Source organism: Ctenopharyngodon idella, chromosome 19, assembly GCF_019924925.1.
Source record: "Ctenopharyngodon idella isolate HZGC_01 chromosome 19, HZGC01, whole genome shotgun sequence".
In the NCBI taxonomy this organism is placed as follows: Eukaryota; Metazoa; Chordata; class Actinopteri; order Cypriniformes; family Xenocyprididae; genus Ctenopharyngodon; species Ctenopharyngodon idella.
The window spans coordinates 15,990,873-16,017,945 of record NC_067238.1 but is presented as its reverse complement, the minus strand read 5'-3'; the positions used below and the strand labels follow the sequence as shown (position 1 = coordinate 16,017,945).

At 35.9% G+C, this 27,073-nt stretch overlaps 1 protein-coding gene across 2 annotated transcripts in view; it reads left to right on the top strand.

Annotated features, from left to right (window-relative positions):
• nedd9 (neural precursor cell expressed, developmentally down-regulated 9) overlaps nucleotides 1–19,146 on the top strand; it is a 32,721-nt gene extending 13,575 nt beyond the window's left edge. For both annotated transcript variants that reach the window (XM_051873684.1, XM_051873683.1), the window contains exons 2-7: nucleotides 3,431–3,823; nucleotides 11,985–12,083; nucleotides 12,162–12,293; nucleotides 14,598–15,704; nucleotides 16,731–16,820; nucleotides 18,158–19,146. In XM_051873684.1, coding sequence (XP_051729644.1) covers nucleotides 3,437–3,823; nucleotides 11,985–12,083; nucleotides 12,162–12,293; nucleotides 14,598–15,704; nucleotides 16,731–16,820; nucleotides 18,158–18,703 — 2,361 coding nt within the window. In that variant the 5' untranslated portion in view covers nucleotides 3,431–3,436 and the 3' untranslated portion in view covers nucleotides 18,704–19,146. The remainder of the gene's footprint in view (nucleotides 1–3,430; nucleotides 3,824–11,984; nucleotides 12,084–12,161; nucleotides 12,294–14,597; nucleotides 15,705–16,730; nucleotides 16,821–18,157) is intronic.
• Nucleotides 19,147–27,073: the final 7,927 nt, after the last annotated feature.

Genomic DNA, 27,073 nt, shown 5'->3' with positions numbered 1-27,073 from the left:
CTGTATTGCTTGCTTAAAATGAACCCAAAATATGTTGGAAATGAACATTTATTAACATGTTTAATGAATAATAATTAAACAATACACATTTATTAACATGTTTAATAAATAATAATTAAAAAATAAACATTTATTAAATTGCTTATTAATTAATGTTCACCTTTTAATTATTATTGTTGTGTGTAGTAATTATGTGTCTGATCTTTAATTTCCAACCTATTTTGGGTTTATTTTAAGCCAGCACATAGTAATTTGTAAACAATAATTGAGTTAAATTAAACTACCCATCAGGTTGGGCAAACATTTAACCCAACCTTGTCTATTTTCAACCCAACTTGGGTTGTTTTTAACCCAGCATTGTTTTTAGAGTGTATTTTGTTTTAGTAAATGTTTAATAATTTTTGTGTTCGTCATTTTTATTTATTTATTTATTTTTTGCCTATATAATTTTTATTTTGGATTTAGTAATACATCAAATTAAACTAAATTAAAATGATAAGTGTTTCCTAAATGTAACTATAGCTGAAATAAAATGTTACACATTTTTTTTGTTTGTTTGTTTGTTTTTTTCATTAACATTCAGTAAACATCTAACAGAACAGAGAATGGTTTTAGTTTTAGTTAACAGTTCCTTCCTAGTCACCATTGTAAATGTGAGGTTTTGCACCTCAACCAGTTGGCACTGTCTAGACTACAGCGAGAACAATTTGCTGGGCAAACCTGGACACATCTGGTTCTTACACTGGCGTTCCTGTAGTCCATACATACCAGCGTTTATACCCTACATCACGTGGCTTTACAGCTCAATTTCGGGTCACTTATAGGAAGTTGTTTCCTTGTCGACCGCTTCAGAACTGTTCCCAGACCATCAGGTAATGTCTAACACTTGTGTTTACTAGGGCAGGAATACACCGCTGATTAGATCAGTTTATGATGCCTTGCATCCAAAGTGGCCTGCATTAGCACGAAACCTGTGGTTTATATGCATGCACTAAACAAATGTCTGAAAAATGCAAAGGGCTTATTCATAGTCAAGTACTGCTATAATTTATCTCTGTTTGTTTAAGCCTGTTGCCATGTAGTGAGATTACAGATTGAGTTATCATGATCATAAATGATTGGAATTTATTTTTGATGAGATAATGCATATTTTCTCTCACGGTCATCTATAAACTGTTGAAGCTATTTGACAGCAAGTTTAGGGTGGCCTTATACAGTAGATCAGTGTTTGTTAAAGTGCTTGAAACTTAAGTTGTAAGATGCAAGTCAACTGTTTGTGCAATGCACTTCTTCAAATTGTGTTGCACTGTAGTTGTAGTATAAGCAAATTTCTTCTTTTTGCACGGAAACTTTGCACAAGAGGAAACATGTATTGCAGTGATATCAGTGAATGCTTTGAATGGAATATTTCCAGGTCAGTTCTGCTACAGACGTCATAATGTGCGTGTGGAGGCGAGAAGAGCGAAAATGGCTTGAATGATTAATTTGCTTTATCTTCACACTATCACATATATTTTCATGTTTTTGCATCTTCTTAGTATTAATCTTCTGAGTAAAAGATAGTTATTGGTGTATATATATATATATATATGTTAAAATTATATATATATATATATATATATATAAAAAAAAATTAAAAAAAAAAAAATATATATATATATATATAATGTCTTTATGAAGAAAACACTTTCTGTATATATATATATATATATATATATATATATACTAGTCATTTAAGGTGTCTTGTCTTCTTTAGTAAAGAAATGCCATTATTTAAGTGATTCAACTTCAGATTTTCTCAAGCTTTGTTTGATTCACTGCCTAGTTTCCCATTCAGTGAGTTTTGTGTTCTTTTCATATTATTTTTGAGCAGATAAGCCCTAAACAGGCTGAATGCTAAGAGTTGGACACAAAACGCTCCTATTAGACAATGGTGACCCTAAAGGTCATGTTCTTAAGCTCACTGTATTAACGCGCTGTGTTCTCTCGGCGGGGGTTGTTGTCATGCCCTAATGCGGGTGACCGAGGCCATGAATGTGAGACAATAGCCATGCGACCAGACGCCCAATCACAGATAATGATGCTGCCCAAACAGGAAGGTTCACGTGGGAACCCGTTTGCTTAGCATTGTGGGAAAGCAGTTGAAGGCACACAAAGTCTTCTAAGACAGAACCCAAGGAGAAGCTGATAGACACACTGTTCAAAGTGAAGATAATGTTTGTGTTTGGCCCATGGGACTATGGGAGCATTAGTGATAGACTGATACGTTGGCCAAGATAAAGCCATATCGGTCAACCACTTAATTACATCACAAATACCTTAGAAATGTGAAAACAGCTGTAGGGTCTGTGTTTTCACTTCTAAATAAAGGCATCTTGTTACATTGATTTGAATTGAATTTAAATGTGGATTTGAATGTAAATGTGAACTGAGTTTAAATTAAATTTGAATTTAAATGCAGTTGAAGCTTAAGAATCTAGTTGTAATCAATCTCTCTCCTGAACCTCCCATAGTAATATATGATTACCATATTCATAAAGGATATTAACTATTACCATTATGCAAATTTCATGGTACTTTTTTGTAAATCTGACCTGAGCCCTCTACATCTTCTTTTGCAGTGTTTAGGTGTTTAGGTTTGCTTGACAGGGCTATTTTAATTTAATTTAATTTCATTTCATTTATTAAAAATATTTTTTTGTAATTTTAAAATTAAAGTCGTTCCTAATCTATAGTTAGCAATTAGATAAAATACAAATTCAAACACACTAGTCCTCTGGAATATTGTTTTATTAAGGTTTTAAACTCCATTCTTACATGAGAGAATGTGATATGAAATATGAAATGATATGAATATCCTGTGGACTGGCACAATATGAACTGAATTCTGCCAGCGCTGCTCAGGGTTTTTTTTTTTTTTATCTCCCAGTGGTTTGGAAATGATTGACAGAAAAATGGTTTTCCAGCATGGCCCCTCAGAGAAATATGTTTTGGCTATGGAGTCGTTGAGCGGATTTTATGATTATTTTCCTAGTCCAATGTGGGTCGACTCGGCCAGACGTTCAGTTTGAGTTTGAGTTATTATTGAGGCGCTGTGGATGAAACGGCTTCTTTTAAAGGGAACTCCCAACAGGCCGCCGAACTACACGGATAGAATTACACGGATGTTTTTTAGACATCTAATTGTGATATTACAGAGAACCACTTTATATTGCAGCCCACAAGAACATGCTAAATAAGTCCAAAAATCACTGTATGTAATCATATAATATGCATAGGTCATGCCTCAATGACTGTGATAATACTGAACAAATCATTTGATACTTAGTCGGAGCTGGTTAGCAGTTAGGGTGAGCGTTTTCCTTCTGGAATGTAAGTGTCTTATTGAGTTCAAACAGTGTAATGATTATTCTACCTTCATTTTTTACAGAACCTGATGGCTAAAGCGCTTTATGACAACGTTCCGGAATCCCCGGAAGAGCTGGCATTCCGGAAGGGCGACATCCTGACTGTCATTGAGCAGAACACTGGCGGGTTGGAGGGATGGTGGCTGTGTTCTCTCCACGGTCGTCAGGGCATCGCACCCGGCAACCGCCTCAAACTGCTTATCGGACCTATGTTCGATGGCCAGACGTCTGCATCCCCCTCCCCACCACAGGGTCATGCCCTCCAGCAGAGGCCACTCACACCTCAGGGGGTGTACCAGGTGCCGCCATCCCACCAGAGCCCACAGGGACAGGGCATCTACCAGATCCCTCCATCTAAAGACGTGTACCAGGTTCCACAGAGAAGTGCGCTGGCTGCGGATGGAACTCCCTGCAAGGTAAATTGACCTAGTCCTCGCTTTAGTCCACGTTGAACATGTGGCAGATGTTGACAAGGTCAAACGTTCATTCTCTGAGCGACACGTAGTGTTTGATTGTGTTGCTTGCTTTTGCGCTTGCATTCTTTACTCTTACAAAGATATACTGTGTTTGTACTATGGTAAAGTAATAGAAATACATTTAAATATATTTAAAAGAAATGTGGAGACAACTAAACTGATTACAAAAGTATATTAAACTATGGAAAACCATGAAAATACCTTTCGCTTACCGGTTTTAGTGATGTTTGACAGGTAACAGGTGATCAGGAATATTTTATATGTACTTTCACAACTATGCGCATATATATATATATATATATATATATATATAATTAAGTATGATTTATATATATATATATATATATATAAATCGTACTTAATTATTATCTGCAATACAAAATGTTAAATCCTAAATGTTTATCCTATTAAATATTTAATATTTATTCAGTATTTACATTATAAAATAATGGTATACTCCCATGTTACTATATGATTACCTTTTTACCTTTTTTATGATTAGAAAAGTTATTATTATAAGATATTAAGCTATTATTAAACCATGAAAATACTCTTCGCTTACAGATTTGAGTGATGTTTGACAGGTGATCAGGAATATTTTTTATATTTTAAAAATTTAGGTGCATAATTATCATCATCCTTAATTATTATCTGCAAAATGAAATGTTTTTCATATTAAATATTTAATATTTATTTAATATTTAAGTAAATTAAGTAGATATTTCAAAAAAAAATGATATACTATAAAATAATTGTAAATAGTATACCAAATAAACAAATAATAAAAACAAATACATACAATTTGTATTAATTATATATATTTTTAAATTTACCAAAATATTGTTAAATAAATTTGAAATTAATTAATTGAAATATTATTTTTTATATACAATTTTAAATAAATGTGTGTGTGTATATGTGTGTGTGTATATTCTAACATAATAATAAAAAATAGATGTTAAATAAACATTTAAAATTATAATAAACATTTTATTATTTTATGTAAGAAATATAACCAGTCAATATACTAATTTATGGTGATTGGTTGAGCCATAAGCCTGATCCTGGCTGCATTTTTTTAAAAAAGATTTTTAAGTTTTAAAGATTAAAAGTGTCTCCGTGTCCTGCCAAAAGCCATTCTGGATGGTAGTTGTGCACACCCTGCCCTGCCCTCCACCGCAGCGTTACAGGCTTTACGTTTAACGGCTTTATAATGTCCTGTCGATGCAGTGGACTGCACCGGCGCTCTCTGAATAGGAAAGCCACAGCGGGGATGGAAAAATAAATAGAGGAGATCAGGCTACTGAACACGCTGAGAAGGCATACACTGCAGCAAAACCAAGTGTATGTCAGCGGGAGAGAAGGGATTTTTGTGTCATTCTTAAAAGCCGTCAGCTTATTTTCATTTAACACTTGTGTCTTTCTAGGAACCACATCTGTGGCATTTCTCAACTTCTCTTTTAGCATAAGGCTGCATGATTTTGTGTTGATTTTGAGAAATACTATTAGATATGATAAACATTTAACATTTCATATTGCAGATGATAATTATTCTGATTCAGCTGCTTTTTTTATTTTGCCACTCAGATACAGGGACTGTAGGCATAGCTTATGTTCACTAGAAAGAACTGAAAACATCACTCAGGCAAACTCATAACACTGAGGTCATGTCTGTAATCGTAGTTTAAAAGTAGAGGTTCTGCTTTTGACATTAAGAGTATAGAGAGCTACTAGTCTCAGATATCAGGAGTGTTGAAGGTTAAGCTTACAGTCTGTCCACCTCAAATGATCTTGAGATGGACGATCAACACATGCAGTATGGCTTTATGGAAACAGGGTTGTGTTGCTTTGATTGAGGTTTGCCTGACCATTTTGTTTGCTGGCGTTCAGAATAACGGCACACCTTGTTTGTTGTTTGATGGTTGGCATACAGTTGGCCACTCTTGTAAGGGTGAGGTAAGAGGGTGTGCTCACATCTGTAAACACAACGTTCAGTTGACGTTCTTCTGACATGAAGTGCATTACAAAGGCGTGGCACAGCGGAAAGTGCAACAAAAATAACTATTTCCTTCCTGATCTCACTTCCTGTGCTGAAAAATAAAAGTGATACCCCTTTTTAGGTCCATCATTGAAAATGGTGATGTGGTTTTGAATCAGATTAGAGTACAGTTGAGATCTTTGATTACTGTGCATCTGCGTGCATAATTAAACTGTGGTAATAATGCACATCCGTACATGCAGAATTTAAACAAATAAAATCTTCTAGAAAGTTCAAAAACATATTCAGCTCAAAACAGTTCATATTCACCAGACATTTGTGTTTAATTCACATTATGTCTATAATTTCTGACTAGTAAAAACACTCAAACTTCTTTACATTTACTATTGCGATTGACCATGTTAAAAATATTGCAGCAGTTTCTCCAGTTGAATATAGTTAGGTCAACTCATATTTCTGTTAAAATATTTTTATTATTTGTCAGTAAATATTTAGTGAGCACATGTATCGGTAACAATTTACAATATGGTCCCATTAGTTAATACATTAACTAATATTAACTAACAATGAGCAATTCATCTGTTACAGTATTTATTAGGGTCAATGACGTGATGGGTAATTTTTTTGTCCAAAGGCCTTAATAATAATAGAAAACAAAGATATGACATCCAGCGTCTGTAAGGTAGTACAACTAGATCTCTTTTATTGAATCCAAAAGGTTTAAATTATATTTTGCTACATATAAAGGTATTTTAAAGATTTTGAAGTGTCAAAAGGTAATTTGGTTTAACCTTCCAAAGGCCAATACAGTCATTTAATTAGTGATTAAAATATCTTAAAATGTAATAAATGTATATATTTTTTATTCAGGCATGATTTTATAACATCATATATCAACATGGTATAAAAATTATGTGTAGAAGTCGTTGCTTTGTTATGAGAAAGAATGTCCGGAAAAATTTATTTCATTGATGTCAATCGGAGTAACCAATATAAAGGGACCATTTTGTATCAAGTCATGCGGTCAATATCATGTGACAGAATGTGACATTATTCAGATGTCTGCAAAGGACCACATGGTCATGAAGCAAAGTAACTAACTCTCTCTTAACTATACTTGCTCATACGCATGTCCCGCAACATCGGGTCATTCGGTACAACCGCTATAAAACGGAAAATGTTGTAATATTTTAAAAACTTGTACTAAATAGAAAATGTTTGATTAAAATGTTCTTTTGCTAGCTAGCTAGCTAGATATCAGCCTGTTAGCATTGTTTGAAAATATCATCATTCGGTATAACCAAAAGTGTCATAACAGATAACTTTTGATCTTAATAATGTTTCAGTAAATTTTGGAATTAACATTTAACTAAGATTAATAAGCCAATATACAGTAGTTAACTAATGTTAACAAATGGAACCTTATTGTAAAATGTTACTGGTAAATTAATAAAGCTAGTCATCGACAAAAAGTTGTGCACGAGCCATTGTGGCTCACCAAACAAATAATACCTGAGAACAGGTTAGAATTGTCATCTTGTAATTATGGTCGCTCTGAAACCCCATGAACACAGTGTTTCGTACTGGACTATTTCTAAATACATAAAGTACTCAGATGTTTCATCTGAACTTGGAAAGTGTCTATTTGTGCTGTAGTACAGTTATGCTTGTGGATGATGTGTTTGTTGCTGGCGCAGTGCAGGATTTGGGCACATAATGACACACTGTAAGGTTTGGTTGCTGAAGTCTGGCTCTGTCGATGAGGGCGGCTCTGTCCCCGCCTGACCTGAGGGTACAGTGATCTAAGGCCGCTCACAGCTGCACTATTCATGCCAGCCAGAGCCGTCTCCAAGATTTACACAACCACACAATGTTCTTCTCAGAGCCGAGCCTTATGGGTAGAGATGAGATCTCTCGTCCCATTGGTGCCCGAGTCTGGTTGACACCACAAATTGACTGAGGTAAAGCAGTTTTTGTGACTTTATACAGGCCGTTCCTGATCCGTATGAGTGAAAATTCTGAGGATAATGTGCAGCTTCGATGTTTCCAGTGAAGACAGACTTTTAAGGATTAACGTTTCTTCATGAGTCATATCATAAATCATAATTTTCTGCCCACTCTATGGGCCGAGGTTGTCTGTTATCACCACTAACCAGGTTTTGTTCTCTTCCTTCCTACTTGTCTGAGACAGCTAAGCCAGGCGTTTTTTTGTTTGCACTCCTCAGTCTCCAGGAGATATCGTAAAGACTTGTTGGTCACATGCCACCGCACCCTTCTCTGGAAATGTGTAGTAGAGTTTGCAGTCTAGTAGAGCATTAGTTGTGTGACTCAACGCTTGTTTATTAGCAACTAGATTTGTCTTCCTTGTTTCTACTGTGAATTATATATTTTATATTTTTTTATATATTTCAAGTATTATTAGTATTTATATTTTTATACTATTTTATAATACATACATACATACATACATACATAAACTGTAAAAAAAAATTGCTGCCTTAAATTTAAGTACAATCAACTTGGATGTTTAAGTCATTTCAACTTAAATTACATTAAACTGACTTAAGAAATGAGTTGAATCTTGTATAACTTATTTTTTATTTTTTGAAAACTGCTTATTTTGATGAGTTAAAGCAAAGTAAAAACATGTTGTGATAACTTGTTGATCATATTTTTTTTACAGTGTAGAATCTAAAATATAAATAAATTTCCCATAAATATTTATAATAATTCAAAAGATAAGTGTAATACACCTAACTATATATATATATATATATATATATATATAATTAATATATTTTATGTGTTTATATATAAACACACATATTTTATATTTCTTTTTAGTGTTACATAATAAAATGTAATTTAAAAGTATTTTATTTGTATTTAATATTAATTATGCAAGTTTAAATTGTACATACACATATATACATATAATTCCATATACACATTTAAAGTTATTTCATATTTCTTTATTAAAAATGATGTGTATCTGAGAAATATATATAATTTTCTTGATTTTTTTTTTTTTTTTTTTTTGCATTTTTGCCAAAACGGTTTAAAAGTTTTATACTTTAGGTATTGTTAATATTCAGCATATATTTATATACATATATTTAGTTATATGTATAGATTAAAGGCCTGTTCACACTAAGAATAACTATAAAGATAACTATAACTATAACTATATTAGCATCCACACCATATTGTTCTGTTTATTTTAAGCGTGCGCTGCAGTTTTGTTGTCTGCCACTTTAAATGCTCAAACTCTTTAAAGCAGGATGGATTCTGATTTTTTTAGTTATTGTCTTTGGTGCGAACGGGCTTTAAGTGTGAAATTGTTTAGCCTGTTCTTAGTATGGATGTGATCTGACCCAGAAAAGATGTCATGACTCCTTTAGTGTCAGACACATGGCTGTGTTTTCCCTCCTGCAGAGATAACAGGAAATGCTCAGCGGAGAGGTAACTTATTTCCTCATGCCCACGAGACTCTTTCATCAGAACTCATTCTCGTTTACCTCTTTGTCTTCCTTATTTCAAGGCAAAACCTTTTTTGTTGCCGCCTGCTTATTATTAATCAAAGACAAACTGTTGAAATCAGGGTCACTGCATAATTGATGCATCTCATTTAAATAATCACCCCCAACCACGTTGTCTCAATGCGCATCTATAAATCACGGGGTGTGTTTGAATGCTTCCATGTGATGTAAAATTAATTATGGCTTCTTGCATTAGGCTAATGCTCCTAAATTAGCAGGAAGGCTTTGTGCATTTCAGTTTTATGGTCGTCATGCGGGAGATCCCAGAGGGTTTGACATTTAATTGGCTTCGTTGATGAGTTCGACTTATTAATAGGATGGAGCTTTTTCCGTCACTGGAATAGAACCGATTTTAAGGGACAGGAGAGATAGAGAGAGACAGCAGATCATTCGAGAAGATTCTAGAGATTTGTTTTTCTCTTCTTTTCTTCCAAATGATCGACCGATTGATTTTTCCAGCTCTATTTACTTGTCAAATGTGACTCAGAGCTACTCTGTGAAGTCATTGTTTACTCAAACAGCTTTAGTCTAAATGCTGCAAATACCAAAAAATTAGTCTGTGAGAAAACACTCTTACGTCACGCTGCTTTTTCAGCGCTGTTATTCTCCAAGGACAAAAAAAAAAGAGGCTCCCACAGCAATTGGTCTCAGGTTCAAATCTGATCCGGTCTTAGTCACGCACACCCAGCTAGGCTGTAATGGAATCCAGGGAAGGAGTCACCTGAGCGGGAGAGAATGTTTGCCTAGAGGTCACAGTTCACACCTCACACTATGGCACGTTTACTCATTTCCGATTAGCCACTCCAGGTGGCAGAGAAGTGATCTGAGTAATATTGGATGGATTTCTGTATTTTATCATATTTACTCCATATTAATAAAGCATATAATAATACATAATTTAATAAATTATGAATGATTATAAATGAAATTGTAATATGTAATTTTTTTAAAATAATACTTTATAAAAAATATTAAATATTTATAGCATAATACTATATAATTTGTTAAATCAAGATTCTTGATTGTACATACATATATTGTATGAGCAGACATATATGATTTAGATTTTTGAAAAATATTTAATATTTAAAAATATATTTAAAAAATAAATAAATGTATTTTATGTAAATTATGTATTTAAATTAATATTTAATATATATATTTAAATAAATAAATAAATAAATAATATATTTATATATTTTTTAAAAATATATAAATATTGAAAATTTCAAAATATATTTTAATATTTAACAAAAAAAAAATATATATATATATATATATTTAAAGATGTATATACACATTATATATTTAATAAATATTTTGTAAAAAAATATTATAAAATATAAGAATAGTTTATTATATGCACAATATTGAGTATAAATAGATTGATTCAGACCACTGATGTGTCCCGTTCTCCATTTATTCCCAGTTCATTTTCCCAGGATTTCTGGGAAGCAGAGGTGATTTAAGACTGATGGGAACAACCCGGGAGATCTGGGTAATTGGTGAACTATGTTGAACCTGGAGTTCCAGAGTGATGATTTATGGACAGGAATGTCATTGATGTGCACCTAAACTCACAGAGTAAAAATAAGAGTGTGACGGTCCCGCTTATGAAAAACATCTGGACATCTCTGGAATATATATATATATATATATATATATATATATATATATATATATATATATATAGACACGCATAAATATATTTAATATTTTTCATATAATACAATTTTTTATGCTAATTAGTTGTCCACTTTGCCTCAGAATCACTATTTATTCAAGTTGCTCCCCATGTAGAGTGTTCCAATCACTTATGAGGTTTCTGTTAGGTTAGAAGGCAGCTGTCTATGTAGGTGGTACAGCAAGGCAGCCTACTAGGTTTTGGAACAGATCTAGAGTCTCTCAGACAGAATGCAGTATGTATGGTTCCCATTTTTGAGTGCTGTCAGTGACCCGTGAGTGTTCTCGTGTGGTGACAGCGGTGTGTGGTGTATTAGTGGAGCGTTTGGGACAAGGAGGGGGGCTGATTTTGGAGAACAGTGAATGGAGACCAAGTACATTCCAAGGATGCTTCTGCCTGTCTGACGCAGAACACAGATGTAGAGCATAAAAGATGGAGAATAAACTGCAGGAATAGAGAGAGACAAGATAGATTAGAAACGTATGAGATGACACAAATATTAATGTTTGGAGCCGAGGAGGCAGAAAGACAGATGACTCTATTAGTGTCTATGTTTTATTATGCATTATTCTAGTCACGTACACAATGCACCATAGTTTCACTGCAGATATTTTATATGTTGTGGCTGAACAACAAAGAGTAAATGTTTGATTAATACTTGTTATTATTACTATACTGTTCATATTTAGTGTTAAGAATTTGAAAAAAAAAAAATAGGGTTTGAGTTTGGGTCTGTGTAATTGTTTGTGTTTTCAGCCTTAATTTCTCCTACATGTCAAGAGACCCTCCACTAACGGCACTTTATGACATATTTCACCTAGGAATAAAAATTTTTAGCTCTGACTTTAACGTCCCCTAATGGTTGTATTCTTGTTTCAGGTGGTGACCCCAGTACGAGTAGGACAAACATATGCCTACAGTCCTGCTTCAGATTCATCTCATGACCTCTATGATGTTCCTCCAGTTCGTCCACAGGGGGTGAGTGTCACTTTCAACAGCACATGTACACATATAGATGTCTGCATATGTGTATTTACATTTTAAACACCCGCACAGGTGTATGATATTCCTCCGAGCATGCAAACCGGACAGCACAGCATTCCCAGATCCCAGGGCGTCTACGACACACCTCCGTCACAAGACCTGCGATCAAAAGGACTGTATGACATACCGCCATCATCGCAAGGGGTATGCTGATTTTTCATGTCATGATCATTTTTATTAATATTTTCAATTAGCTTTTATTTATTTTCTTTCATTTTCCTTTTAGTTCACTTTTTTTTTTTTTTTTTTTGTCATTTTTATTTATTTATTTAAATATGCCTATATTTTTATTATTATTTTTATTTCAGTTTTAGTTATTTTAGTACATAATGTTATTAAATGAAACTAAATAAAAATTCCTTGGCATCTAGTTCAAATACAATTAGGTTAATGTTTTTTTTTACGTGTTATTTTATTTGTTAATGTTTATTTTATCTCAAGTATGAAACTGTTTTATGGTTTTAGTTAACTATAATAACCCTGATGCAACCCTTGTTCTTTGTCTTGTAACCAAATGCTATTATTTCCCAGAAATTTTACAAAGAAATAAATACTCTGATTTTTATTACTTTCCCCTGGTTAGCAAATTAAAGCCTAGCTTGCCAGCAATGCTGGAGTCAAACTCAGAGTAGTGCTCTTAACTTCGCAAGGAGGTCAGAACAGAAATAATTGTGCTGAAGCCCCTCTTATGTTTCACCGCTGCTCCTGGCGAAATGCAGTGTAGCGCCTCAAGTTTGTTTGAAATAAACTGGAAGTACATGGAAACCTGTTATTAGAGTCGTATTTAATTAGGGTTTGCGGAAACCCAGGCTCACTCTGAAAGATAGATTCTACGCTTGACAGAAATCACTTACAGGCCGCTGTGTTTATTTATTGACCAATATGCTGTTGGCACGGCCCATGTACTGCCATTACGCTGTCAGGTCAATGCAGGGTTTTATCCTTTAGCTGGATGGCAGGATTTTCCATGTCCTATTCAAGGTTTTGGAGTGAGATGATGGAAATGCACAACCGGACTTATTAAACTGTCAGGAATCAAACATAGTTCTTATTAGTTTTGGCACCATAGTGTTGAAATTTCGATACAATGCCTTGAAAAATATTGATATGAGATACTAGTATTTTCAATACCACAGGGAAAAATTACACAACATTAAGGGCATAAAATTTTGAACAGTATCTAAGTTGATTTACTATTGACCAGAAGAAATAATAATAATGATGATAAAAATAATAATAAGAGAAATATTAAAAAAAAAAAAAAAAAAAAATGAAAGTGACGTGACATGTAGCCAAGTATGGTGTCCCATACTCGGAATTTGCGCTCTGCATTTATCCCATCCAAGTGCACACACACAGCAGTGAGCAGTGAACAAACACACACACCGTGAACACACACGGAGCAGTGGGCAGCCAATTTTTGCTGCAGCGCCCGGGGAGCAGTTGGGGGTCTCACCTCAGTTGTGGTATTGAGGGTGGAAGACAGCACTGGACATTCACTCCCCCACCGACAATTCCTGCCTGTACTGAGACTCGAACCTGCAACCTTTGGGTTATAAGTCCGATTCTCTAACCATTAGAGACTGCACTTTGGGGACTTTGGGGTGGAACTCTGTGTGTTTCGACCACAGGAACCAGGGTCTAAATGAAGTTCCGGGTAAAAAATTTTCCCCTCAGAAAGTCCCTGCTCACGAGGTACTACTTTTCAGGAGCGTATTTAAACTCCATTGTTGATTCGAATATAAAACATCTCTTACTGCACACACCGCAACAGACATTTAAAAATGGAGTGGAGTCAACCAATCAACCATCCAAGTCCCACCCCCGAAAGTTCCTAAACTTTGAAAAAGTATTACCCCGCGAGCAGGGACTTTTTGAGGGGAGAATTTTTACCCGGAGCTTTATTTAGACCCTGGTTTCTGCAGTCCAAACACACTGAGTACCACCCTAAAGTCCTTAATCCTGGGGAAAGTTCCTGCTGTGGAAACAGGGCTAAAGTTTGTTGCGGTGCGTGCAGTAAGAGTTGTTTGCTATTCGAATCAACAATGGAGTTTAAAAACTACAACCGACCAACGACGAGGTTCAGGCTTTATTAAGCTTATATGCGGAGGACGAAATCCAGCGGGAACTGGAAAGACGTGCACAGTCCTACGTCACCGGACTTAATCTTCACGGTACTTTAGTCCGCGATGGAAGCGCAGACAGCAACAGGTCTGGGGGAAAATTGTTCCGGGTAATTTCGGTGGAAACGAAAAGGAGCCATAACTTCATCAGCTGACAGTAGTGAAGGAATACGTAGTAGTGAAGGTGTATCAATACTGCAGAAAATGATTATTTCAAATATTCAGAATCGAAATGAATCAGAAAATGTGATATTTTTGACAACACTAGTGACTATTTCTTATAAGCATATATACTTCATGTTTAACTGAATTCTCTCTTCCACAGGTATACTCCACGCCACCTTGTCGGAATAACATTGCACAAGATGAAGGGAATTACGACTTTCCACAGCCTTCAAAGCACAAGCAAGAAGGTGTATATGACGTTCCACCTACATCGATCTCTAAAGCTTCCTCATGCTCCAACTACGACTTCCCGCCCAGCTCTGAGCCGGTGTCCCGAAAGGGCATGAACAACAGCGTCGGCATCTACGACGTTCCCCCCAGTCAACCCGCCACAGGTGGATCTGGGGACCTGTACGATATTCCACGTGGGATGCCTCAGAACCGACACGCTTCCTCTGAGAAGGACAGGAATAAGTCCATTTACGATATCCCACCGGGAGACACTCGGTTGCTTGGTGATGTGACCGAAGGCGTAAACCGCTTGTCGTTTTCCAGCACGGGAAGCACTCGCAGCAGCATGTCGACTTCCTCTTCTTCCGCTGGATCTCCCGCCGAGAGTCGTCTGGCATTGGATCTAGACTCTGCGTTTCAGAGGTTGGGTCGCCTCCAGCAAGGTCTGGAGTCCTCTGTTTGCTCGCTGCAAACTCTTGCGGCATCGCCTCACTGGCGGACATACAGCTTCATGGAGCGCCACGCCAATGAGGTCCGTGTTTTATTGGAGCGCGTCAAGAGTTCGCTCACAGAATTTCTCGTATTTGGTCGTGGAGCGGCAGCGAACGCCACCACGCTGTCCGATCAAGGACTGCACTCTAAGTTGCGACGCCAGTTGCAGCGTCTGGAAGATTCCCATCAGATTCTTCAACAAACACACCAGACTTTAGAAAACAATAACTGGCTGCTTAATATCCTAGCAATTGGCAACAAGCATCAGAGCAAGAGTGACGAACTAGAACGTTTTGTAATGGTGTCACGGACAGTGCCTGATGATGCCAAGCAGTTGGCTTCAACAATAGGTGGCAGCGCAGAGATGCTCTTCCGAAGGGCACCAATAGAGGGCATCGTTCACCCCTTTACCTGTACCCCAACGGAGGACGACAGCTACGGAGGCCAGACCAAACCTTTCCCCGTATCACATGACAAAGCAAACATGAACAGCGAGAAGTGCGTTAAAAGCTGGATGGAGGATTATGACTATGTCCATCTGCAGGTGGGAATTACACTACTCAATACTTAAAGGGTTAGTTCACCGAAAAATAAAAATTCTGTCATTAATTACTCACCCTCATGTCGTCCCAAACCTGTAAGACTTTCATTCATCTTCTGAACACAAATGAAGATCTTTTTGATGAAATCTGAGAGCTTTGTCCCTCTATAGACAGCAACATAACTATCATGTACATAACTACCAAATGTGAATAAAAGCCTAAATTCAATCTGTTCATCATATAAAGCGATCAAGTCTCTTCAGAAAATTTGGACTAAACCACTCAATTCATATGGATTAGTTTTACAATCTTTTTGAAGTGTCAAAGTGGTATTTATGTAGCTGTCTATGGAGGGAAAGAAAGCACTCAGATTTCATCAAAAAGATCTTTATTTGTGTTCCGAAGATGAACGAAAGTCTTACGGGTTTGGAACAACATGAGGGTGAGTAATTAATGACAGAATTTTCATTTTTCATTGAACTAACCCTTTAAGACTAAAACCCAGTGAAGAAATCATTGCAGATATATGTATTTTTGCAAAATAGACACTTGCAAAATCAGCTGTGAATGAAATTAATATAAAAACAAGAAAATGTACAGATTTATAGATTTACATGCTGCCAAAACTGTTTAAAAAAAAAAACAGTCCATTCGCTTCCATCTATCCTCTGTCCGTCTGTTAATCCTGGATGCAGAGATTAGAAATGAGATCTCACATTTGAGCATGTTAAAGTGACATGCTGTTGGAATTAAAACCTGAGCATGTACTTAAATCTCAAACAAAAGACTAAGAGAGGATATTCATCATATGCAAGAGTTTAGATGCTGCCAGATTTTTGAAGAAAATAAAAAGAGACAGTTGCTTATTCAAATTCAGTTCATGAGACAAAAAAATAATTAAAAAAGGATTAGTTTAATACCACAGTGGATTTTGATTGCTCACTGGTGCATTAAGACACTAGTTTCTGTAAATCTGCTTTGAAACAATTGGTTGCGAATTGCTGACTGACCTTTTGTTATTTTTGCAGGGAAAAGATGAATTTGAACGACAACAGAAGGAACTCTTAGAGAAGGAGAACATCACCAAACAGAGCAAAGTCCAACTCGCCCAAGAACAGGTACACGACACATGCACATAAACGTTATCAGCTTGTGTGTCAGTCATCAATGAACAAGGAAGTAGCTTACTATTAAGTGCCTTTAGAGTGAGGAAATACTAGGGTTGTCAAAAGTACCGATTTCGGTTCCAAGTTGGTACTGAAATGTTAAAAATGTGACGATACCAGCATTTCCCCCTAGCATTTTTTTGAGCGCTGTTGAGTGGATTCTTAAGCACCTCTGATTGGCCACTGTGTTCACGTGCTCAACAGATATGTCTGTGATTGGCTACAATAATCAACGCTTCAAAAACATGTTATAATTAGACATCTTTGCACTTACACAGATACACACAGGAGCATTTGAAAGCAGGTGTCCAGCAGCGGATCCCTAATATATCCTCTGATAGACGGATCCACTGAAAACGCCTGCTTTCAAATGCTCCTGTGTGTGTCTGTGTAAGCACAAAGATGTCTATTTATAACATGTTTTTGAAGCGTTGATCATTGTAGCCAATCTGTTGAGCACGTGAACACAATGGCCAATCAGAGGTGTTTAAGAATCCGCACAACAGCATTCAAAATGCTAGGGGGAAACGCTTGTATAGTCACATTTTTAGAATTTCAGTACCGACTTTTCAACTCTAGGAAATACAGTACAGCTTGACAGATGCTCTGTTAACCATAGAAGGGATAAGAATAGAAACACCAGAAGTATATGAATTAAGTTGTGGACAAATTATCTGAAAGAGCAGGATGGCGAAACCCATCAGGTGTAAATACATCACAAGAGAAAGGGTTTTTGTTGGCTAAGTCAGTTGACAATTGCATCATGTGAGATCTTAGGGTGTCCATATGTTCACCATATATCAGAGTTTGGCTATAACAACCTCACAGGTGCAGATCTCAAACATCTCAACTCTTTTCTAAGACAGATGGTTCCTGTTCCATGTAAACTTAAGCCTAGAGAGCTGCCCGTATAAACTGTTTAAGATGTTTACACAATCTTTGGTTGTTTTAAAACTGTATGTCATGTTGTTAGTGTCCATCTCAAAATGCAGGCAGAAATATCAATTTAAATAATTTAAGAAGGATTTTTCAAAGATTTGTTTGCCTGATTTTGAATTGAACAAACTACGCTTGAGATGTGTGTGTGTGTATATATACTACTATAGTACTACTAAATTATACATAATATATAACTATACTATTGTTCATTTTTAATTAAATTTTTATAGAGAAAAAGGTGCAGCAGAAATGATGCACTATTTTTCTTTAATTTTTTTTAAATGATCATTTAATGATGATTTAAAATTTTAAATTATTCTAACTTTGAAATTCTTTGTCTCACTTAACAGCTGAACCAGTTTAAACAGCTCGAACAGGAAGTGATCAAACCTGTAGAGAATGACATCACCAAGTGGATCTCCCACCAACATTCAACAGGCTCCTCCTCAGACTCCTCCTCTAATTTCTCCACAGGAGGCGGAGCTCCATTGGGTTTACGCGATCGGCAACTGTTGGGCTTCTATGCGGACCAATGCGAACAGCACTTTGTGACTTTGCTGAATGCTGTAGATGCTTTTTTCGGCTGCGTGAAGGCCGGGCAACCTCCTCGAATCTTCGTTGCACATGGCAAATTTGTCATTCTCAGCGCCCACAAGCTCGTGTTTATCGGTGACACTCTGTCAAGACAGGCCTCGGCGGCAGAAGTGGCAAATCGCGTAATGAACTTAAGCAACGTGCTGTGCGAGATGCTAAAGACAGTCGTGGGTGCCACAAAAACGGCAGCCCTTCACTATCCCAACACAGCTGCTGTACAGGAAATGGTAGATCGCGTGACGGACCTCTCGCACTTGGCACAACAATTTAAAGTGCAGCTCTCGCAGATGGCAGGATTGTGATGTCATCAATGATGTCAACAATATCTGAACAAAGACTGTCATTTTAACATGCATATATATTTATACTCGTTCTTATGTAGATGCATCACTGAAAGTTGTCTTTTGTAAATATTCCTGCTCTCTTCCTCTGTGTAAATATTTGGCTCTATATTTTGTGTAGATTTGTTTTTATATAATGGTAATAATAATAATAATATTATTAACTGTATGAATAGAAATCATTGAGAATTGCATTTGTAGAGTGACCATTAACATTCCTGATCGTTTTGTGTATTAGGCACCTTACAAATTGTCCTTGACTGCTAATTATTGTGTATTGCTGAATGCCAGAACCTACAAAATGAAAATAGTTTGTTTTGTACATGTGCTGTATTGTGCGACACACATTCTGCCGAGAGTACGTATGAACAAAGTAAAACATTTCTCTGTCTTTGCTATAGAAATCGTTTCACTTGTTTTTATTCGAACATTTTGGTTGTCTCACAAAACCTGTATGGAAGCTCGTTTCCACCACTAAATTAAAAAATAAAAAATACTTTTTATCTCACAATTCTGGCTTTTTTTTCAATTGCGAGTCATAAACTTGCAATTCTGAGAAAAAAAAAGGTCACAAATTTTCCCTCACAAATGTACATCATAACACGCAATTGTGAGTATATACATCTTACAATTCTGACTTTATAACTCGCAAATCTGACTTTATAACGCACAATTGTGAGTTTATATCTCGCAATTCTGAGAAAAAAAAATCCTAATTGTGAGATAAAAAGTCGCAATTACCTTTTTATTTTTTATTTCATGGCAGAAACAAGCTTCCATATATTTCACTATAAAATCAAAAAGAAATTATATTTTGTTGAAGCCTTTAGGACCATTAAGATTTTTTTTTTATGAAAAGAGAATTAAACTTTTCCTCCCCTGCTTTTATTACTATAATGCACTAAAAAAAAAACTAATTTTCATTACTGTATTATGAACAAAATACATTGTAAAATGTTTTTACATCATGGCAGTGTTTTATTCATTTTAATTTATGCTTATTTAAATAAAAACATAATATTTTATTAGAGTAAAAATACAATATTTCTTGTTTTTTTATTAAAATGTCAATGCAAAAAAAAAAAAAAAAAATCTAAATGCAGATAAAAAAAAAAAAAAATAAATCCCATGCAAAATATAATTTTTTTCCCTTTTGATTTTGTGGCGAAATGTGACCCACACATTCATTCTGGTATCACAGCATAGCTAACAAAGCAGCTAAACCATGTTAAACGAATGTGAAATCTGGCAGCAACAAGGAAGACATTTTCCCAAGAGTTTCACCCCACCATTAACATAACTAAATGTCCTACCGATCCATAATTCCCAAAGTATTATCAGATGATCCAATTGGACAGATATAATCTGATAAAAAAAGACCTTAGATGGATGTGAGCTTCCCAAACCATCTCTTTGGACCTTGATGACTAATATTTTCCATTCCGCGCTGTAATGAAATGAGCATGTATCATGGCTCATGTGGGTTAGCGGCGATGATGAGAGGCCATGCTAAGGGGATTGAAGAGTAAGTCGAGCACGGCCTGAACAGACTGCCACACCATATTATCATTAACATTACCCTGCTGGAACATCCTGAGACGTGCAGTAGGAACATCACATGTCTGCCCAATCTAATTTAGAAGGATTTTTATTACGCCATCTCATCTGAAAGGCCTTAAAATAAGGCTAATTTGACTTTTTCCTCATCTAACAATGTTTTCTACAGATGCACATGATGATTTAGATTGTGGCCTGTGGTGAGATGAAGGACATTAGCTCATGTAGCAGGTGCTCTGCGGCTCTCGGCAGCTGCTCACCAGTTTCACCAGCCATCACCAGCGGATAATGGGCAAATTTTTGATGGATCTTTCCCAACACACTGTGGTCAGATGATTAAGACATTTGTTATGTACAGCAGTATTGTATTGCTTTTACATGACTTAAAGGAATATTCCAGGTTGTGTACAACAGTTTGTGGACTGACTGCATGTACAGCATGCTGATGATTTACCACAAAATATGATCTCAATTTAACCCACAATTCGCTGACTTGTAGGTTTTTCTTCAGTTAAATGCTTTAACAAATGAATAAGTTGCTTAATTGTAAATTATTATATAAAATGCAGGTAACACTTTACAATGAGGTCTCATCTGGTAATATTAGTTAATGAATTATGTAATGAACCAACAATGAGCAATATCTTTTTACAGCATTAAAAATACTGGTCTCAACCATGTTACCAACAAGCTAGACCAGTATTGTGTTTTGACCTATATATGAATAATCATTTGAAGCGTATTGGTAAATATGACTCGAGAAGGTGTTCATGTCCAATTTTAACTAGGAAACTTGTATTTATGATAATTCTGACACATGAAGGCAGCATTACACAGGAGTTCATCCGCCTACAAAACTAGTCCCAGCCCCAAGAGATACTGTATTTTTATACAACTTTACACATCTAACAACTGTATCGAAATCATGTTTAAAGGCTTCAACAAAAGATCAAGCTTCATGTTTTTCAATTCAAACCCCTTAGGAACATCTGCTAAAATATCCCTGCAACAAGTTCATTCACAATGGAAAAAACACTCAGATGAATGGCAAAATGTCTTCAAACAACACATAAATTATGTTGAAACAAAACTTCACATTCTTTTATGCTTCTAGAACATTCTCCCTCCAAATAAACTGCTCTTTTAGACATGGTAATGAATGCTAACAATCTTGCTGGGAATGAAGGAATGCCAACTCACAAATCTCTGTAAAAGCATCAGTATCCACTGACTGGCACTTACACGTAATTAACGATTTAAACATTTTCTGCATTCAAGACTAAGTTCTCCTCGGGGAAACAAAGAAGAGAAAGCCTTTTGAAAGAAACTTTCATTAAACATGGTGAGAGAGCGGTAAATTCTTACCATCACTCTCTCCAAACCCTTTCCTAGTGATTTATCTGGCTCTTATAATGGCATCAGTGGGAGTTCTGCGGTCTTGGATGTGTCTCGAGTTGGATCTGCACTGAATTAAAGAGCCTGAGGAGGGAGGGATGAGTTATCCAATCGATGCTTCACCGCTCACACTAAATAAGTCAACCAATCAGAGTCACCACTACAGATACTCCTTCAAGTGAACACTTTTTATTTAGTATTCAGGAAACTCTGATGGCTGAGAGAACTTAATGCGCTGCAACTGAAGAAAACACATGCAAACAGAAAAAACAACAGCAAATTAAGAAAACATCTTCATCCGTTTGACAACACGTGCTACAAACTCAATGCAACCAAATACAGAAACACACTGCAAAAGTTCAAAATGCAATCAAATACAGAAATTCACTACAAATACTCACAATGCAACCAAATACAGAAATGTGCTGCAAATCCTCACAACGTAACCAAATACCGAAACACGCTGCAAATACTCACAATGCAACCGAATACAGAAACCTGCTGCAAATACTCACAATCAACCAAATACAGAAACGAGCTGCAAATACTCAAAATGCAACCAAATACAGAAACGAGCTGCAAAAACTCACAATGCAACCAAATACAGAAACATACTGCAAATACTAAACAACCAACCAAATACAGAAACATGCTGCAAATACTCACAACCAACCAAATACAGAAACATGCTGCTAATACTCACAACCAACCAAATACAGAAACGCACTGCAAATACTCACAACCAACCAAATACAGAAACGTGCTGCAAATACTCACAACCAACCAAATACAGAAACGTGCTGCAAATACTCACAACCAACCAAATACAGAAACGCACTGCAAATACTCACAACCAACCAAATACAGAAACGCGCTGCAAATACTCACAACCAACCAAATACAGAAACGTGCTGCAAATACTCACAACCAACCAAATACAGAAACGCACTGCAAATACTCACAACCAACCAAATATAGAAACGTGCTGCAAATACTCACAACCAACCAAATACAGAAACGTGCTGCAAATACTCACAACCAACCAAATACAGAAACGCACTGCAAATACTCACAACCAACCAAATACAGAAACGTGCTGCAAATACTCACAACCAACCAAATACAGAAACATACTGCAAATACTCACAACCAACCAAATATAGAAACGTGCTGCAAATACTCACAACCAACCAAATACAGAAACGTGCTGCAAATACTCACAACCAACCAAATACAGAAACGCGCTGCAAATACTCACAACCAACCAAATACAGAAACGCGCTGCAAATACTCACAACCAACCAAATACAGAAACGCGCTGCAAATACTCACAACCAACCAAATACAGAAACGCGCTGCAAATACTCACAACCAACCAAATACAGAAACGTGCTGCAAATACTCACAACCAACCAAATACAGAAACGCACTGCAAATATTCACAACCAACCAAATACAGAAACGCACTGCAAATACTCACAACCAACCAAATACAGAAACTTACTGCAAATACTCACAACCAACCAAATACAGAAACATGCTGCAAATACTCACAACCAACCAAATACAGAAACGTGCTGCAAATACTCACAACGCAACTAAATATAGAAGCGAGCTGCAAATACTCACAATGCAACCAAATACAGAAACATACTGCAAATACTCACAACCAACCAAATATAGAAACGAGCTGCAAATATTCACAATGCAACCAAATACAGAAACATACTGCAAATACTCACAACCAACCAAATATAGAAACGAGCTGCAAATACTCACAACCAACCAAATACAGAAACGTGCTGCAAATACTCACAACCAACCAAATACAGAAACGCACTGCAAATACTCACAACCAACCAAATACAGAAACATGCTGCAAATACTCACAACCAACCAAATACAGAAACGTGCTGCAAATACTCACAACGCAACTAAATATAGAAGCGAGCTGCAAATACTCACAACCAACCAAATATAGAAACGAGCTGCAACATACTCAACATACTGAGCTACAGAAACATACTGCAAATACTCACAACCAACCAAGTACAGAAACGAGCTGCAAATACTCAAAATGCAACTAAATATAGAAACGAGCTGCAAATACTCACAACACAACCAAATACAGAAACATGCTGCAAAAACTCACAACGCAACCAAATATAGAAACATGCTGCAAATTCTCACAACGCAAACCAAATACAGAAATGTGCTGCAAAAACTCACAACGCAACCAAATATAGAAACATGCTGCAAATTCTCACAACGCAACCAAATATAGAAACACGCTGCAAATACTCACAATGCAACTAAATACAGAAACATGCTGCAAATACTCATAACGCAACCAAGAAATGTGCTGCAAATACCACAGACCACAACGGAAATGTTTTAAGCAGATCCCAACAAGTGAAGAACCTTGCTGGGACATGCTTATTTTTCAATGTCAGTGGTGCTGTTGATGACCTAAGGTGAGTTTTTTGTTTATTTTAACATTCTGCAGGCCATTCATATGTGCATTGTATTTGGTTGTGTTGTGAGTATTTGCAGCACGTTTCTGTATTTGGTTGCATTCTGAGTATTTGCAGCACATGTGTTGTCAAACTGATGAAGATGTTTTCTTAATTTGCTGGTGTTTTTTTTTTTTATTTGCATTTGTTTTTTTTATTTAGTTGCAAAAGGACAGAATTGCACCAATAAAGTACCATAGTCGTTTCAACTTGCAAAAGTAAATTTTTATTTTAAGTAATACTGAATTTAGCTAAATTTTAATGATTACATGCAAATGCAAAAAGTACATGCCAGGGGTCTGCAGTATCAAGATGCAATTATGCAAGTATGTACTTTTCCACAAGGAAGTATGTGAATATGTGCTCTGTTAAGCATTAAAACATTTCCAAACACTTCCAGAAAATTGTACTGACCCCTGATGTTGACATGCAGCAAAAGAAAGGTGCTTTGCATTGCCAAGCGTGTTGTGAGGGAGCCAGTATTTCGGTGATCTGTCTTTGCTATCACAAACATCGACAACAGAGATTTGCAGCCCTGTCATTGCAACCGTTGCAGAAAAGCAAGAGTACGGGGAGGAAAAAGGGAACTGGAAGGTCTGACCTGTGAATACAGTGGCGACCAGAGTAGCACTGGCGATGTCATTTCCGTGGCTTACCACAACCATTTCCTGTGAAGTATTCTAAGGCCTCAAAATTACAGCTTCTGTGCATGGCAAAGCCTCTGTTACCTCTTTCATTTCGTAAAAGCTGCATATATTTCAATAGGTTTTAAAATGTGGACCCAAAGAGATGTTAGGCACCTCTCTGGCACCTCTCTTTAAAAATATACTGACCGTTTCTACATATGTGCATTAAATCTTGCGTGTCTGGTCAAAAATTGATGGCCAATTTTTTGGGGGGGCTCTTTCATTTGATTTAACCAGTGTATATTTTATCATGTTTTAAAATAATATAGATGTAGAGAAGGCCGTGAACTCTTTGTAAAGACCCTGAATGATCTGCTGCTGATTAAAGCAGCTGCAGGCACTTGATGGTCGTCCACTGCTTGCATCTTCCACCAGGAGGCGCTCGGGAGATGAAAGCGGGTTTTGGTCTTAAGATATTTTGGCACAAAAATATATATATTTAAACGTATTAATTCAAAGAATTGGTAACTGACATAAAATACTATCCGCCCAAGTGATTTATGTAAAATATTTAAATAACATACCTTATACAGTAATCACAAACGACTCTAATCGGTCCATCCTGATCAGCGCTCAATAAAGTAACAGGTACAACGTGCCGTTTATGTGTTTAGTAGGCTAGCTGCTGCTGTGTGGATTATAATTTATACCCCAGTAATTACAGTAAGAATCTTTAATATAATATATAATGTAAGTGTTTAATTACATAGTGTTACACGGAAATAGGGAAAATATTATTTAGACTCAATGTACCTGACCAATCAGGGACAACTCCCAGACATCTGAACCACGCCCATTTTGTCATTAATAGTTCACGTTTAATCTATTCTCGTTTACATGTACAGATATAAGTTACCAGAGTGCTTTTGCATTTGTTTATAACAGTTCATGTGACGTAATTATTAAATGACATTTAGAAGTATGGTCTACAATTACAATTAATACAATTAGTAGCGGTTTAATAATCTTACAAATACTGCAAATATAGGCCTATGTTAATATATGGTCCTTCTATATGTTATATTCTCTAAAAGGTGGATTAAAGATCAATTCAAATTTCTAATCTAGAAAGAAAAAATGCATCTTCAGGCCCTCCGGTGTAATTTTTGTTTACAATACCTCCATCTTGTGGACGTTTTTCAGTAGTGCAGCGAAATCACTTTGTGCACGTTTACATTGCATAATGCAAGTGCACAAAAGGTGACCAGAGTGCTTTGCATTTGTTAATAATTATTTTGTAAAAATCTTTACTGTTATTAAATGCCAATCAGAAGTAGTTCCTACTATATTTAATAGAGTTTAATGCTACAACCTATTTTAATAGCCTAGATATATTAATATATGCAGTAATTACTATATATGGTCATTCTATAAAAACGAAACGAAACGAAACAAGTGTTTGAAAACAAACACACCTTCGATGCCCTCTTGTGTTATATTAATCGCATTTAACTGCCATCTTGTGGACATTTTTAGTAGTGAAACAAAATCGCTTCAGTGGAACTTTTCATGTTTACATTTACTGATGCCAGAGTACAAAAAGTGATGCTACTGATAATTAGTGTGACGTAAACTTATTACCATTATTATATGATATTCAGAAGCAGACCCTATTAATACTATAATTAATAGGGTTTAATACTGCAAACCTACTTTAATATAACATATGCAGTAATTAATATAAAGTCACTCTTTTTTTATCTCTAAAAGTCTGATTAAAGCCAGTCAATTTATATTTCTAGAATGATCCAGTTTAATTTTTTTGAGTGGTTGAAAGCATACTTGTTCACACCTTCAGCCCTTGCTGTATTATATTATTCACATTTTACTGCCACCCTGTGGGCATTTTTAGTAGTGCAGCACAATCACTTCAGCAGAACTGTTCATGCTTACATTAACTGATTCGGGTCCATAAAAGGTGATTTTGCATTTGTTAATGATAATTTATGTGTAAAATTATTACCATTATTAACTGACATTCAAAAGTAGGCCCTATTAATACTACAGTTAATACGTTTAATACAACAAACTTATTTTAATATAAATAAATGCAACATTTAAAATATTTTTTCTCTCTCTAAAAGTGCTTTAAAGCAGTCAAATGTTTAATCTAGGCGCTTTTTATGAGTGTTAATGCGACCTTCAAACTCCGCTGTAGTATTTCAGTCGAATTATACTGC